This window comes from Capricornis sumatraensis, chromosome 8 (assembly GCF_032405125.1).
Source record: "Capricornis sumatraensis isolate serow.1 chromosome 8, serow.2, whole genome shotgun sequence".
In the NCBI taxonomy this organism is placed as follows: Eukaryota; Metazoa; Chordata; class Mammalia; order Artiodactyla; family Bovidae; genus Capricornis; species Capricornis sumatraensis.
This window is the reverse complement of record NC_091076.1, coordinates 98,970,244-98,987,410: the sequence shown is the minus strand read 5'-3', so window position 1 is coordinate 98,987,410 and position 17,167 is coordinate 98,970,244. Positions and strand designations below refer to the sequence as shown.

The 17,167-nt window shown below is 37.3% G+C and overlaps 1 protein-coding gene across 2 annotated transcripts in view; it reads left to right on the top strand.

The window, feature by feature from the left end:
• Positions 1-17,167, top strand: part of BPTF (bromodomain PHD finger transcription factor) — a 131,736-nt gene that overhangs the window by 84,277 nt on the left and 30,292 nt on the right. For both annotated transcript variants that reach the window (XM_068976675.1, XM_068976676.1), the window contains 7 exons: positions 180-318; positions 2,054-2,233; positions 3,293-5,603; positions 9,855-9,979; positions 10,731-10,859; positions 13,029-13,179; positions 14,124-14,166. In XM_068976675.1, the coding sequence (XP_068832776.1) occupies positions 180-318; positions 2,054-2,233; positions 3,293-5,603; positions 9,855-9,979; positions 10,731-10,859; positions 13,029-13,179; positions 14,124-14,166 (3,078 nt within the window). The remainder of the gene's footprint in view (positions 1-179; positions 319-2,053; positions 2,234-3,292; positions 5,604-9,854; positions 9,980-10,730; positions 10,860-13,028; positions 13,180-14,123; positions 14,167-17,167) is intronic.

The following is a 17,167-nucleotide window of genomic DNA, read 5'->3' as shown; positions in this document are numbered from 1 at the left end:
TATTTTTTTGTATCAGGAATATTTAAGTTTCTTCAGAAATCTTTGATTCTGGGTGAAAATAAAATTGGCAAATTAATTTGCCTGACTGTTGATTTTATTTGGTAAAAATATGTAAAATCAAATGTGCTTTATGAAACATTCTCATTCTTGTTTAATCAGCATGTTTTTATTTACACCAGGTTTGGAAACAAAAAGGAGAGGAATACCGAGTAACAGGATATGGTGGTTGGAGCTGGATTAGTAAAACTCATGTTTATAGGTTTGTTCCTAAATTGCCAGGCAATACCAATGTGCATTACAGAAAGTCAGTAGAAGGAGGTAAGTAACTGAAGCTATTTTCCTGCATAATTGTTTCTGATCCATATTCTTACAAATTTGTAGTATATTGACAATATTTTGGATAAAAGTTTTTCTGAAATTCTTTCTAGAATGTGTAAAATTACTAATGTAGTTTAACAAGCTCTCATTTTTAAAATTACCTTTATTCACAGGATTTTGATACTTAGGAAAATAGCTTAAAAAGGTGAGAGAATAGAACTTGTTGAAAGAAAGAAGACCTCAGCTACTTAATTGTCTTCCTAAAATCTTAAATTCAATACTGCTTAACTTCTTGAGGAATCAAATCTCTGGTGACTTCAGATTTGTAACATATAACAAAACCAGAAAGAAAGCAATAAAGGCTTCCATAACACTATCACGTAAAGGAGATATTAATTCAGTTTATGCCACTGGCTGATGACTTCAGTATTTAGAATCACAGAACTCTAGAGGTAAACTGTCCTTTTAGAAGACCATGTATTTCGAACCTCATGCTACATGAACAAATTATTTCATGAAGATGTTAAGGGACATGCTGAAGCTCACATAGACGAAGAGTAATAGAATCCTGGCTGAACCTCTGTCTCCTGGCTTCCATTCCCCTTTCTGCACTCTACCTTGTCAAGTCTCTTTTGTTATCTAAGTGATTTTCAAGAGCAGTTCTGTTCGCTCTGCAGTATAATTTGCTGGTTTATGGTGTGGTATGGTCTTTGTTGTGAAACCTGTGTTGTAGGTCAAATAAGTACACACTTAGCTAACTGATTGGGCTCACTTGTGAATGGTTCTTGTGAAACCTAGACTGGTAGATTTTTGAAACTATTAAAGTTGTCCTTGAATTACCTTTAGTAGATGCTCAATAACTATTTGCTAAATAAAAATATTAAGTATTTAGTTACTTATCTGATTATATTCAAGCTAAATGTCCATTATAATAAATTCCAAAAGGTTAACTTTTTATTATCATTTCATTGCTCTAGTTACTGTGTAGCACTTAGAATTATGGAGAGCTTCTAATTGTGTCTGACCTGCTTTGTCCTATGTAATAAAATCCAGATTATCGATATACAAAACATTTAGGCTTTTGTAAATTTCTTTGTATCCACTTTCCTTAGCATGGGGTTTTCTATTGTCTTAATGCTGGGCCTTTATCCAGCAGGTACCATGTTGGTCTTGGAGCATCGTTTGAGTCTTTTTCTCCCTAATTAGTTGCTAGCAGGGGAAAAAAACTAGTGGTAAATCAGATCCAAACAAGGCCACACTTTGCATTTGTTTTTTTTTCTCTTTTCAGTGACACAGACTTAAATATTCTTAACCTGGGAGTCCATAGATAAACTTCAATTCCATCTAAGAATCCATTGAAATTTAATAACAAAAGCTTCTGTATGTACTTTTTTCCTAGATAGGGAATCATAGCTTTATCCAGTTCTAATATGGTTCTGTGATACAAACTATGTTAGAAACCGCTCATGGACACTTTCTGGGGTCAGTGAAGAGGGTGAAACAGTCTCCTAGGTGAAGATTCCTAAAGCGTGTCTAAAGTGTAGTCTTTACTTCTATGGTTTAAGTCAGCTGAGCATATAAGAAAGTATGTAGTATATTCAATTTTTGTTTTGTGAATTAAAAATAAGATATACATTGCTGGAATATACTTCATAATTTCCACTAAACTGGGTGTATTAAAGTAATTGCTAATATTTGACATACTTGTAATTACTATGTACTTGGTTCTTTTTAGTTAAAAATAACATGGATGAAAATATGGATGAATCGGATAGAAGGAAAAGTCCGCGAAGCCCTAAAAAGATAAAAACAGAGCCTGATTCTGAGAAAGGCGAGGTAAAAGACTCTGATGCTGCAAAAGGAGCAGACCAAAGTGAAATGGACATTTCAAAGGTTACTGAGAAGAAGGATCAAGGTAAGGAGAGTCAAGTGTGGAGGGCACCTGGGGGTGATAAGAAAGCACTGGATCTAGTTGGCACAGCAGGAAAGGTACTGCTTTGTCTCTTTTCGATAACAGCATTATTGAAACATGATTCATATGCCATATAATTCATCCACTTAGAGTGTACAGTTCACAGAGTTGTTCAGCAGTCACCACGCTCAATTTTAGAGCATTCTCATCACCTCAAACAAAAACCTCATATCCACCAGCAGTTGGTCCTCTATCTTCCCCTAAATCCAAGTCTACTTTCTGTCTTTATGGATTTGCCTGTTTTGGACATTCCATATAAATGGAATCAGGTAGTATGTGGTCCTTTGTGTCTGGCTTCTTTCACTTAGCTTATTTTCAGAGTTCTTCCATGTTGTGGCATATATTAATATCAGTAGTTCGTTCCTTTTTATTTACAAGTAGTATTCTATTGTATGAATGTGTCATCTTTCGTTTATCCATTCATCAGTTGATGAACATCTGGGTTGTTTCTTTTTCGCTGTTAAGAATAATGGTAATAAGAGCATTTGTATAGAAGTTCTTCTGTAGACATACGTTTTCATTTATCTTGGGTAAATATGTAGGGGTGGAACTGCTGAATCAAAGATAACTCTGTGTTCAGCCTTTTGAGGAACTTACCTTGTCTTTTGTGAACAGTTGTTTTTTAAAAACTAGATGAGTTAGATAATGCATAAACCTTAAGATGTTTTATAAGCCTAAACTAAATGAAATCTTATGTGAAGGTACTGGTATATGCAATAGATATCACATACTAATTTTGTGATATCTTGACATTCCATCATTTTTAGATACTGAGAATCAGAATATTTAAATATTTGGTATGTATGTGGTTTTTAAACTTTATAAAGTTTAGCCCTGTCCATTGACCTATTTTAATCATATCAGGAACTTTTAAATATATAGCTATTTATAGTTAAGATTTAAGTAAAAGTAAGAAAAACTGGTATTTTTTTAAATAAAAATATTATGGATTCCACATTTCAGACTAAAAACTACATTTATATCAATGTCTTTGTTTCACAGATGTAAAAGAAGTTTTAGATTCTGACAATGATAAATCCTTTAAAGAAGAACCGATGGAAATAGATGATGATATGAAAACAGAGTCCCATGTAAATTGTCAGGAAAGCTCTCAAGTAGATGTGGTCAATGTCAGTGAGGGTTTTCATCTAAGGACTAGTTATAAAAAGAAAATCAAATCATCCAAACTAGATGGACTTCTGGAAAGGAGAATTAAACAGTTTACACTGGAAGAAAAACAACGCCACGAAAAAATGAAGTTGGAGGGTGGGATTAAAGGTTCGGGAAAGACCCCTACAAGTTCTGTGAAAAGTCTGTCTGAGTCACCAGTCATAACGAAAGTAAAAGAAGGATGTCAGAGTGACTTGCTTACACAAGAACAGAGCTCTAACTCAAGTAACGATAAATCCGAAGACTCGATTCAGGGATGTTCACAGAGTGATTCCTCAATTCTTGGAATCAGTGACCCTGATCATACAGCAAACAAACTTTATTCAAAAGATCAAATGTTAGAGGACGTCTCCATTCAGAGCGCAGAGACACACTGTCAGAAACAAAATTCTGTTCAAAATGACATGCATGAGGGTCTCTCTGACCCTGCCAGTGAAGGCCAGGAGCCCAGTAAGATTAAAACAAAAGGAACTGATTTTCTCATTGATGACTCTAAACTAGGCAGTGCAGATGAAATTGGCACTTTGATCTATAAGAACAGAAAACCATTCATACAGGAAGATAATGACACCACTGTGTGTCCCTCCCAGAGCCCTTTGCTTCCATCAGTACCTAAAAGTACTGATGATAGAGATATCCCGTCTCTGTCAAAAGCAATAGACTTTGAAGGAAAACTGGGATGTGACTCTGAATATAATAGCACTTTGGAAAATAGTTCTGATACTATGTCTGTTCAGGACAGCAGTGAAGAAGATATGATTGTTCAAAATAGCAATGAAAGTATTTCTGAACAGTTAATAACTCAAGAACAAAGTAGTGAAGGCTTTGAACCACTGAAACGTGAATTTGTTTCAGATAAGACTACTGGAAGCTGTGATGACAGGCTGCAGGGTAAGGTAAATGACGCAAATGGTAGAAAGCCAAGTCAAGATCAGAAATTAGAGGAGAGACCACTTAATAAATGTATTGATCAAAACAGCCTGAAAAGTGTCACTGATAAAAAGAATAATGAAAACCGAGAGTCTGAAAAGAAAGGACAGAAAGCAAGTACCTTTCAAATAAATGGAAAAGATAATAAAGCTAAAGTATATTTGAAAGGTGAATGCTTGAGAGACATCTCTGAGAGTAAAATAGGAAGTGGGGACATTGAACCAAAAGTTAATAATATAAATAAAATTATTCCTGAAAATGATATCAAGCCTTTGACTGTTAAAGAATCTACTGTAAAGCCATTCATGAATGGTGATGTCATTATGGAAGATTTTAATGAAAAACACAACTTGGAAACAAAATCACGTTTACTGAGGTCTTCGGATGCTGAAGGTGGCTACCATGGTAGCCTGGAGATACTGCCGTCAACCAGAGAGTCAGAGAGTGCCCAGGCCACCATGCCTCTGCCATCTTGTCCAGAAGGCAGTTCATCCAATCAGGTAGAAGATATGGAAATTGACACCTCCAAAGTTAAGAAAGTTACTTCGTCCCCTGTTACTTCTGGAGAGGAATCTAACCTCAGTAATGATTTTATTGATGAAAATGGCCTCCCCACCAACAAAGATGAAAATGTCAATGGAGAACCTAAAAGAAAAACAGTCATCACAGAAGTCACCACCATGACATCCACAGTGGCCACAGAATCAAAAACCGTAATTAAGGTAGCAAAGGGCGATAAGCAGACCGTGGTCTCTGCCACGGAAAATTGTGCCAAGTCCACCGTCACAACCACCACTACAACAGTGACCAAGCTTTCCACGCCCTCTGCAGGCAGCGACGTGGACATCATCTCTGTGAAGGAGCAGAGCAAAACTGTGGTCACCACAACCGTGACAGACTCGCTGACCACCGCCGGAGGCACTCTGGTCACATCTATGACCGTGAGCAAAGAATATTCCACAAGAGACAAAGTGAAACTCATGAAGTTTTCAAGACCCAAAAAGACTCGTTCAGGTACAGCTCTGCCGTCGTACAGAAAGTTTATCACCAAGAGCAGCAAGAAGAGCATATTTGTTTTGCCCAATGATGACCTAAAAAAATTGGCCAGAAAAGGAGGAATCCGAGAAGTCCCTTATTTTAATTACAATGCAAAACCTGCCTTGGATATATGGCCATATCCTTCTCCTAGACCAACCTTTGGTATCACTTGGAGGTATGTACTTTTAAATGCCTTTGGGGGAGGGAGAACGTTTTTGAAAAATTGTCTAATAAGAATATCTCATTTATGAGATAATAGAAACAAGACAGGGAAATATATATTTAATGGGCATGTTAGTAATGGAAATAAGATACAGAGTTTTTAACTCGGCCAGCTGGTAGGTACTAAAGCTTGCTTAGGGAAAAAAAATGTTTAAAGACTGAAAATGTAAGGGAATCTTTTAAAATGAAACTCAACTTCACTTTTCATAAGGCATAAGAAATGTGTCAAACATAGTTGTTTTTGTGGTCTAACCTTCCAGATATTGCCATGTGTTTGCTTTGGGAATGAAATAATCACAGAATTAGATACTCATCAACTTTCTGGAATGTTTGTATTTTATTGAATATTTCTATTAGGTAATTCATAAATACAGAAGACATAGGAGACATGCCTATGACTCACACAAGGTTCATCATAACGTAGAAATCTTCCTGAATGTAACTTATTTGCAATGTAAACATTTGTTTTGGAGTTCTCTGTTATTTTTGTGAGGAAAGGTAATCTGAGATTCCTTAGAGAGTTTGTTTAAACCCAGAAATAGTCTTAATTTAAAATTTTCTGGGCATTAAGCTTTGGGGATGAGTCATAAGTACAAAGAGTTGGCAGTTGTAAAATCATGTAGGTTTAAACTGGGGGAGGATCTTAGAAATTCGTTATCTTTTTTCAACGCGTAGTAACTTGCCTCTGGCCACAGAGGGAGTTAGGAACAGTGCCTGGTTTTCCTGAATCTCAGTCCAGTCCTTTATCTCCTGTATCACATTACACATATTTGCCCCTTGCTTTGTCCTTTTCCATGGCCTTGTCTTTTTATCTCTTCACTTTTACATCTGAAAAGGATGAAACATGAACATCAAAAACAAGTTCTGTGGGACAGGCGCAGAAACCAGGAACGGTCTTAATTGCAGTTAGTTTTCGCCTAAGATCCTGAAGTTCATGACATCAGCAAGTTCCTGAGCAGACTCCATTTCACTTTAGGCTTCATGTCTTTGTGTCTTTAATATGGTTTCTTTACGTTGAAATCATACTTTTTTGGTTTTCTTTATATTACAGTTAGCATTTTAAAAAAAAAGACTGTAATGAATACTCTCTATGAAGGAATTAATATGACCAGTCATAGTTGGTTTGACCAAGTTTTTTAATAACTCATCTTTTGATTTGAATTAAATATCATCACTCCATTACACATTCAATAGAGACAGCTGAAAAGTACAATTTCTCTGCAGGGCCTGCAATGAAGGATTTGCAGAATCCTGCAGGGAATCAAGGAACTCTTCATTACAGTTCATGGATTTGTAGGATTACTCTGCACTTTTCTGCTTTCTTCATTGAGAGCGGTCCCCAAATGTATCCTTGACTGTCCTGCAGGTAACTTCTTTCCCACTGGAAAAGTTACTATGTACAAATACTTTAATTAAAGTGACCTGGCACTTGTGGAGGCCGGCCTTTCTGCTCTTTTCTGTTCTGAAATGGAAGGTAGGCTTGACTGGGAAGCACTGTCCTCTGAACCAGTTCTGTTCCCATGTTGCCCAGGGCCCTTCTCTGCACGGCTGGGTGTCAGAAGCCTTGTACTGTTATGTTTTAATATGCACTGGGGGCACAGTTTGTATCTGTTTAGTTCATTTCTCAAATGAGATGGAAATACCTTCCTGTACATTTGAAACAGGTATTGCCTTCAGGTATACGCTAATGTCTTAATTTGCTGAGGCTGAGAGAACCATAATCCCTTCTACCTAACAGAGGCATGGGTAAAAATGTAATTATTTTTGACTTCAGAATGCATTTAAAAAATATTTATATTGCTATAAAAACCATGCATGTGAAATGCATTTTTCTACTCACACTTGAATAAAAATATGTCTGATGCTTAGAGTAGGAGCTAAGAATGCCAAAGGCACACATATTTGATCTTTATTAAATTTAATGGTAAGGCTGAGCAGTACTGAAAAAATGAAATTTGTCTCGTTGACTCAATAGGGCCTTTTTTTTTTCCCTCTACACTGTCCATTCCCATATTCTCTTTTCCCCAGGCCCTGATTCTGTGTATCATAATCACTTAGAACCCATAGTGCTATTAGAAGGATCCTTCTAAAACACAGATCTATCCTGTGATTATTCTGACTAAGCTGAGCAGGCAGGTGTGTTGGGACTTCCTGGTGGTCCAGTGGTTAAGACTCTCCATTTGCACTGCAGGGGACATGGGTTCCATCCCTGGTCAGGGAACTAAGATCCCATGTGCTGCTCAGTGTGGCCGAAAAACTTAATAAACAAACCAAGAGGACGTGTTAAGTACTGCAGGGCTGGGAGGGGGACAGTGTCACCTGTATGCCCCTTTACAGCCTGTGCAGAACTGTGTACATGTTAGAGATCTCCTTATAGATGGTCTCTGATGTCCTTGAATTCTTCTGTTTGGTGTAGCACATTTTGGCTTCCGCCTTCCTCTCTCATGCCAGCTCCATCTCTTGCTACACCTCACACCCCTTCCCTCCAGTCCTAGCACACCAGATGTGGTGTGATGAAGAAGTGTGAGCCCTCATACACCTTCCTCCTAAGCACATGTTTGCCCCCTTGCCTTTGGCCAGCTGCCCCCACACCCTTGTCTTTGAGACTCCAGCAAAGCTCTCATCCCCATCCCTGAGCCAAATCCGATAACCGCTTCCTTGTGCTTTCCTCTGTTAACAGCTCCTGTGTAATGTAGGAAGAGATTAAAATTCATCTGTGTTCCCAGCTCCTTTTACTTAGTTGAACACATAGATGACACTCAAGTGTTTTTTGGATGAATAAATGAATGAACAGGCTCTAATGCATGGATGTGTTCCCCACCTTGTGGTGTTTCCATTGTAAAACCAGAGATACTTTCAAGTTATTTGTTGAGAGTGAGCAGAGGAAGAAGAGAGAGAAGGAGAAAAACCTCCAAATAAATATTTGATTGCTCCCATGAGTCCAAAGTTCCCTAGGCATCTCTATAGGGGCTGTGGTCTGAAAGGGACACACTCCCCCTCGCCTACCCTGCACTACTTAACATTTGCCCTCTAATTTAAGAACTGTCTGTACAAGTCAGAGGGTTCACACGCTGATAGTACAGGGAAGAAAATAATAGTATTATAGGTGGAGAGGGGAAGTTAAGAAGGGGCAGCAACTTCTTGGCTAGAGCGTTTTTTTCTCACATTGTTCATTTTTCTAACTTAACGTTAAAAATGGAAAGCATTGTTTTCAAATACAAATTGTTTTAAGATTTACCTGTACTTCCATTAGAGGAGGAAATTAATTTTGTGTCATAGTTCTTCTCTACAGTACAATCAGGGTATTCATTTCAGTATGTGGAAATGTCAGTTAAATACTTATATACAAAACTGCTAATAGAGAATTGACAGCCTAGAGCTGTTTTAAAATATTCTATTTTTAAGACATGATACTCAGTAGAGTTGTAAATTCACTCTGGAACGCATTTTTAATATTATTTTTAAAATAATATCTAAAAAGTTCAATAACTTTGTATATAGTGCTTAGGAGAAACCTGAACACAGAGATTCCCTTGTCTCCTGACTAGTAATTAATACAGTAACGTCTTTTTTATTATTCATTGTATCAAAGAATTCCAAAACTATACTAATGTTGCTAAAGTGATATTAGTTTTAGCAGTATTTACCATCCAGTTGTTCCATGTTTTGCAGAACCACCATTTGAATACAAAATTTCAGTCCATCTGGAAAGCTCTTGTTGGATTTATGAGGTCTTTTTGTTTTTGTTTTGCTTGTTGGGAAAATTAAACATTTTCAGATTTGTTTGAGCAAAAATCAGTCAGTTAAGATTTTATCCTTCAGATCACTTATCACACTGTGACATTATTTATTTATTCATATTTATTTTCTCTCATAATTTTTCTAACACATATTTTAGAACTAGGCTAAATTTGTAAAATCTGTGTAAATTATTGCCATATCAATCTTACAATGAAATGTTCTTGTTTTACAAATTTATATGGCATTTGAGGTGACTGCAGCCCCTTTTAAAATTGTTAGATGCATGTTATGCTTGGGAATAAAAAAGTTCTTTTCTTAAGGGACACATAATAACCAAAGCACTTACAAAGCCATATTATAAATATTGAAGTCACAATGAGGACAAAAAGCAGTCCTTCCATTCAATACAGAGTGTGTATGTGTGTTTATATACATACATGGTTTTTCTGGGTTTTTCTTTCAGGTATAGACTTCAGACTGTGAAGTCCTTAGCTGGAGTGAGTCTTATGTTGCGGTTACTGTGGGCAAGTCTGAGATGGGATGACATGGCAGCTAAGGCTCCTCCAGGAGGAGGGACCACACGGACAGGTAAGGGGTTTTTTTATTTTCTAATTTAAGTTTAAAAGAGAAAATCTCCTGATAGTTCATTGTAAGCATATCTGTTATTTATTAAAAGATAGTGCTAGTATTTTAAAAATGTGCTCAGTTTGCTCAATCATGTCCAACTCTTTGTGACCCCATGGATGGTAGCCCACAAGGCTCCCCTCTCCATGGCATTTCCCAGGCAAGAATACTGGAGTGGGTTGCCATTTCTTTCTCCAGGGTATATTCCCAACCCAGGGATCAAGCCTGCATCTCCTGCATTGGCCAGCACTTTACCACTGAGCCACCTGGGAAGCCCATTTTAAAAACACAGCTTTGGTAAAGTTTGGCAGCATATGCTATAAAATCTTGGGGGTAGGGGAAGGGTTTGGATTATAAGATGAATCACTAATGTGTGAACCAGTGTGAAGTTTTCGAAGTTATTTCTTACCATACACTGGGACACCTGGAACCCTGTGCTTGCTGCTGCTTTCCTTGGGTTTTTATTATTTTGACTGAATTTTGCCACTAGGAACTAAGTTGTCCCCAAACAGCAATTTGCTCAGCTTAGAAATTTTCAGTGAGGAGGACACTCAATATTGTTGCAGTCCGGTGATGGTGCTGCAGCTCTTCATTAAGCAGATGTTTCCAGAGGTTTAGTCCATGTGTGTCTTTTTTAAAGTACCAGATGTTGTATTTTTTTATTCTTTGAATATTTTGGGTGGTTATTAATACTGTGTGAATCAAATTGCCATAGAAACATCAGAAACTGAAATCACAACAACAGAAATAATTAAGAGGCGAGATGTTGGTCCTTATGGCATTCGATCTGAATATTGTATCAGGAAAATCATTTGCCCCATTGGAGTTCCAGAAGCACCAAAAGGTAAGGAGTAGAAAGAGTTCTATTATTATTCACCTGTTATCCATATCTTTGATGAATTGAAATTTAATTATAATTATTTCTTTAACTTTTTAATAGTTCATCGTCCATAGGTACTTGTGGGAGGCACCTTAAAATGCCTTTTTAACAAAAATTTATTTTTAGTTGGAGGACGATTGCTGTACAATGTTGTGTTGATTTCTGCTGTATGTCAGCATGAATCAGACATAGGTATGCACACATTCCCTCCCTCTTGACGCTCCCTCCCTCCCCATCCCCCCCTCTAGGTTGTCACAAAGCATCAGGCTGAGCTCCCTGTGCTACCCAGCAGCTTGCCATTAGCTGTCTGTTTGACACGTGATAGTGTAAATATCTCAGTGCGACTCTCTCAATTCATCCCACCCTCTCCTTCCCCAGCTGTGTCCATAATTCTGTTCTCTATGTTGGATCTCTGTTTCTCCCCTGCAGTGTTGGTTTAACTCTTCATTCAGCTTTTGAAAGCAATACTTGTTCATCACAGACAGTTCCGTTTTTAAAATGATATTTAAGTAATAAATATAGCAAGATTCCCCTGGGCACTGTGTTGTCCACAATCAACAGTGCCCAGCAGAGGAAGGGTACAAATACCTCTTATAATTAAGATGTGGGGCAGTGGTTGACACCAGACCATCAGCTCCAAGACTCAAGCCTTCAAATCTGTCTGGTTGTAGTCCTGGAGCCTGCTGCAGAATCTGACACGTAAGTGGTCAGTGAAGATGTATTGACTCAAGGGTTCAAGCTCTTGCGTCATACCTAAGTGCTCAATATAGAAATAACCTAACAGGCGTAAAGAGTTGCTCAGGAAACACGGACAGCTACATGATAGGTACTAGGTGGCAAATATATAGAATGGCATCCAGCCCAATTCTCAAGGAAGCAAAAGGTATGATAGTACTATACTTGAAAATCAAAACTATTAATACTAAAAAGAGTGCAGTAAGGTGTCCAGATTAAAGATCTATAATTAGACAAAAGTCAATAATTTTATTTTATATGTATAGTAAAAGTGCTTAGGGAAAAATCTGTTAAGAAATGTGTAAAAAGAAAGTGCTGTCTATAGATAGAAACTTACTATTTTATAGAAGTTAATTGTCCCCAAATGTATAAATTTAATTTTTTGAAGCTTGATTGAATTAAGTCAGAAGCTCATCTTGGGGAATAAATAGGAATGCCTTTTTTGAAAAGAGTACCAACAAAGAGGGTACCTGTCCTAAAAGATGATGAAATACTAGTAGAATTAAAGCAGGGCTGTCTTGGAACACTGATAGGCAGAGGCACACAGATGAAAGAATGTGCTCCTGACCAGTCTCGACCTCAGCCGTCCATGCAACCACTGCCAGTCTTCTGAAATCACTCTTCTTGTATCACTTTGTACAACCCAGCACCTGCTGCTGTTTCAGTTTCCTTCTGTTGCTTGCCTGTGATTCTGCTGCTTCTCTTTTTCCTGAGCATATGGGACGGTTCAATGCTTGTCTGTCCTTACTTTTTATTTTTAAAATCTTTATCATGGGAAATTATATCTATTCTTAATAGTTTCCAATCCCCCCTTTCCATTAGCAACTCTCCAGTCCCTCTTCTCGGTGCCATGATAGGGAAATACAGATTGCCAGGGCTGCACATGTCAGAGACCTCCACAGCCCACCTGGGAGGAAAATGCCGTGCTTCTTGAAGGAAGTTTGTATCCATGCTGTGGTCTGAAGGATGATTAAGCAGCAGTCAAATGAGGATGAAGGGAGCTAGGAATAGTGTCCAGGCAGAGGGAACAGGCTGGGTAAAGGCTCATAGGACTTTTATATCAGGGGCCAGCAAACGACGGCCCATAAACTTTGACCCACCATCTGCTTTTGTTAGTAAAGTTTGATTGGAACACAGCCACACTCACTCACTCACATGTATGTTGTTTTTGGCTCTTTTTATGATACAAAGGCAGTGTTGAGAAGTTGTAACAGAGACCATCTGGCCTGCATAGTCAGTATGCAGTCTAAAAGTCTAAAAAATAATCTATAAAGTGTTTACCATCTGGCCCTTTAAGAAAACTTTGCCAATCCCTGCTTTTCATATAAGAGAAGATGCCAGAAGCACTATAATTTTAGAAGCTATATTGCTTAGAATACTCTGGTTTCTTTTCCAAAGAAACACCTACACCTCAGAGGAAAGGCCTTCGATCAAGTGCGTTGCGGCCAAAGAGACCAGAAACGCCCAAGCAAACTGGCCCTGTTATTATCGAAACCTGGGTGGCAGAGGAAGAGCTGGAATTATGGGAGATCAGGGCATTTGCCGAAAGGTAAGGAAATGGCTTACGTGTGATCAGCTATTGAAGATTTCTGTCACTTCAGAATTTAAGAATTACTTCTTGAATAGTTTATTCAGTATGTCCTAACTTTGATCCACATTTTGATTTTCTAGCTGGGTGTTTATTAAGGGCCTCTTCCTAATTTTTATGAGTTACCATCCACTTGTCAGTTGTGAATTACCGTGATTTAATGTTTTATTTTTAAATTGAGACAATTTTATACTTTTATGACATTTAGCCCGGTTTCACCTAATATTAGATTCCAGATGCCTGATAGGATGGGTACGGGCTTGCTCCTTTTCTTGCACTTTGCAGATAACTGCTTTTTTTTGTTTGTTTTTTGTTTTTACATACTGAAGGTTTGTAGCAACCCTACCTTGAGCAAGTCTGTTGGCACCATTTGTTTACTTTGTGTCTCTGGGTCACATTTTGGTAATTCTTAACAATATTTCAAAATTTTTTATTATTATATTTCTTATAATAATCTGTGATCAGTGATCTTTTTTTTCAATTGAAGGATAATTGCGTTACAGCGTTGTGTTGGTTTCTGCCCTACCACAGCACAAATCAGCCGTAACTATATACATACATTTCCCCTCTCCTGAACCTCACCCCCACCCCCGTCCCCACTCCCCATCAGTGATCTTGGATGTTACCACTGTACTCACCGAAGGCTCAGGTGATTATTAGCATTTTTTAACAACAAAGTATTTTTTAAATTAAGGTATGTACATTTTTTTAGACAATGCTTTTACACACTTAATAGGCTACAGTAATAGTGTAAATATCACTTGTATGCTCTGGGAAATCAAAAAAATTCATGTGACTCACTTTACTGCTATATTTGTGTAATTGCAGTGGTCTGGAACCAAACCCACAATATCTCTGAGGTATGCTTGTAGTTTCTGACAAATTCCTCCTTTCTTTCCCTGCAGAGTGGAGAAAGAAAAGGCACAAGCAGTTGAGCAACAGGCTAAGGTTAGTGAACAGAAGAAGGCAGAGGACTTCAAGGCCCAAATGGAGGCTCACCTCAAACAGCAGCGATTGGCTGCCCAGCAGGTGGGGGAGTTGGTACTGTCCCACCTGGCAACGAATTGACATTTTTAGCCAAATTCATGCACGCTAAAAGCACAGTAATTATATGTTTATGTGGTTTTGTTTTTATGTGTATCTCACGTGTGTATCTTAATTTCAGTACTTGAAAGTAATTCTGTGGATATACCAAGCTGTGGTTTTGCAAAAAGTGTACATATTTGAAGAACACTGTTTGAAGTCTAAGCTCTTCTTTGTTATATTTCAATGAGTAGTTTCTTTCTTTTTTTTCCTGGCTGTATCGTGTCGTGTGACAGGTAGGATCTTAGTTTTCCAACCAGGGGTTGAACCCTCACCTCTTTCAGTGGAAGCAGAGTCTTTTTCTTTTTTTTTATACTTTTTATTTTGTATTGGGATATGCCTGATTGACAAACAATTTTGTGGTAGTTTCAGATTACCAGCGAAGGGACTCAGTTGTACATATACATGTATCCATTCTCCCCCAAATCCCTCTCCCATCTAAGCTGCCACATAACATTGAGCAGAGTTCCATGTGGAAGCACAGAGCCTTAACCACTGGACCATTAGGAAAGTCCTGATGAGTAGCTTCTAAGGATAATTTTTTCCTGCAAAATTCTGATCAATAAAATCTCTGTAGCCTAAGAAAAAGCAAATTGTGCCTGACAACTTAGGCACATAAGATAAAGGCATAAGGCATAAAAGATAATTACTGTTAAGAAGATTGTTGTTAATTATTGTTAAGAAGGTAATATAAAAGCTTTTAGCCAAACTTGAATATATAAATTTTCAGGATATAGATAAAATAGATACCATTAACTTAGTGACACAAAGCTAAATTAAAAATTACATACTAAATCAGATTCTTCATTTCCTTACATTTTACCTTGTCCCTCATATTTTATAAAACATTTTCAAGTTCTTATATATCTTTTACGGTGGTTTACTATGGGTCATCTTTACTTAGATCAGAGTTTGAGATAACAACACTTTGATTTTGTCACGTCTGTCTGTCCACTTATGGAAGGACTGGCTAGTTGTTTTGTTTTTCGTTTTATGGATGTGTTTTGTCATCTCTACGATGTAACCTAAGATTTTGCTTTGGTGGGGGTTAGGGGTGGGCAGGGAGTCAATTTCTATAATTTGATAACGAACTTTTCTCTGGCGATTGAAAGTCAGAACCTGAACTTGATTTATTGCCCCTTAAGTCCCCCAGGAACATTGTTGTCTCTGTTTTCCCCATGCATGTCAGTTTCTGAGGTGATGGACATACATCCTGGATATAGCTTAATTGAACAGAGCAGGATATAATTAATTTATACATTACTTCAAAATCTTTATTCAGAGTCTTTCTTGAAACAGGCCAGTCTTCATTTTAATATGCTTTTCAAATTTATCAGTGAAGATGATCTTAACTTTTTTTTTTTCATGCAGAAATTAGGCAATAATGACGGCTAGAATTTAATGACAAACTTGCCTTTTTGAATATGTGTACAAACCAGCAGATTCTGTGGACATATCAAATCTATGATTTCTTTTACCCTTGTAATTTTTTATACAATTTTAAAAGGTTATACTTCATTCACAGTTATTATGAAATATCGGCTATATTTCCCATAGTCTACATTTCTGGTATTTAAAGGCATAGACCCAGAAAATAGCTATGTGTTTAGGGGGAGGTGTTTGGTCTCCTTTTTTTTAAAAAAAAAACAAACCTAATTTAGTCAGATGAGATTTCTAGGAATCCAAAACTAAAACTCCTTTTCTTCTGAGAAATGAGAAATTATATAAAATACCTCAGTTTATTTTCAGGCATACAGGACATGTACAAAAGTAACAGTAAAAAGATGGGGTGTGCTGTCTTTGCTGAGCTGTTTTTGATGGTAGGAAATACTTCATCATTGAAATTTGGTCTTCATACACAACTCAACTCCACCATGTACTAACTCTGTAACCTTAGACTAGTTTTACAAACTGAGTCTCAGTTTCCTCATCTGTAAATCATAATTTAAAGATCTAAGCATTAAATAGGATAATGAAGGTACAGGGTCTCCCACCAGGTTTGTCGTCAGTGGCATCTGTAGGTTTTACATGTGTAAACGTAAGCTGTCATGTCAGTAAGCTGTCAGGAAAAGGCAGCAATCTATGGGAAAAGAAACATTGTCTTTGATAACCCCATAGTCTGAAAGATCAGATTATACACTTCTGTATAAAATACCCTTAAGGATTTTTATATAAAAATACTTGACCTGAAAAATACAGAAAAATCGTTTATAATTTTCAGCTTGCTTGATTGCAGGTTTGCCAACTTGAATAGTGATATTTAAATATTGACCTGTTCTTGGGGACTTCCCTAATGGTTCAGTGTTTAAGACTCTACTCTTCCACTGCAGGGGACGTGGGTTTGATCCTTGGTCAGGGAATTAAGATTCTGTGTCTCACATGGAAAAGCCCCTCCTCCCCCCCCAAAAAAATTGACTCATTCTTTATTATTGGATAAATGAGCATCATGATAAAACTAAATCCTTTTACAGGCCCATCATTTGCTATCTGTTCTAAACTCCACCACTGAGTCACACAGTATCCTTGTGTCTAGTAAGATCACCCGTGTCTCTTGTGTTTTTAGTCTGAAAGCTTGGACCTTTGCACGGACTGGAAAAACATGGTTATTTCAATTTTTTGTTGTGAAAATCTACTTTTAATAAAGTATATGTAATTTAGAGTCATAAAAGTATTGCCTTCTTCAAGAATTAAATTCAGGTGTAAATTTATATGAGCACATTATATGAGCACATTTTTAGAAGTAAAATATTTTTAGAAGTTTGGTGCAGTTTCTTTAGATTAGAAGGAATTGTGACTGGACTTCTTACAGAATGGCGTTTTTATTTGAAATGATGTTTGTTCATGATTTCTCTCCCTGACTCTTCTA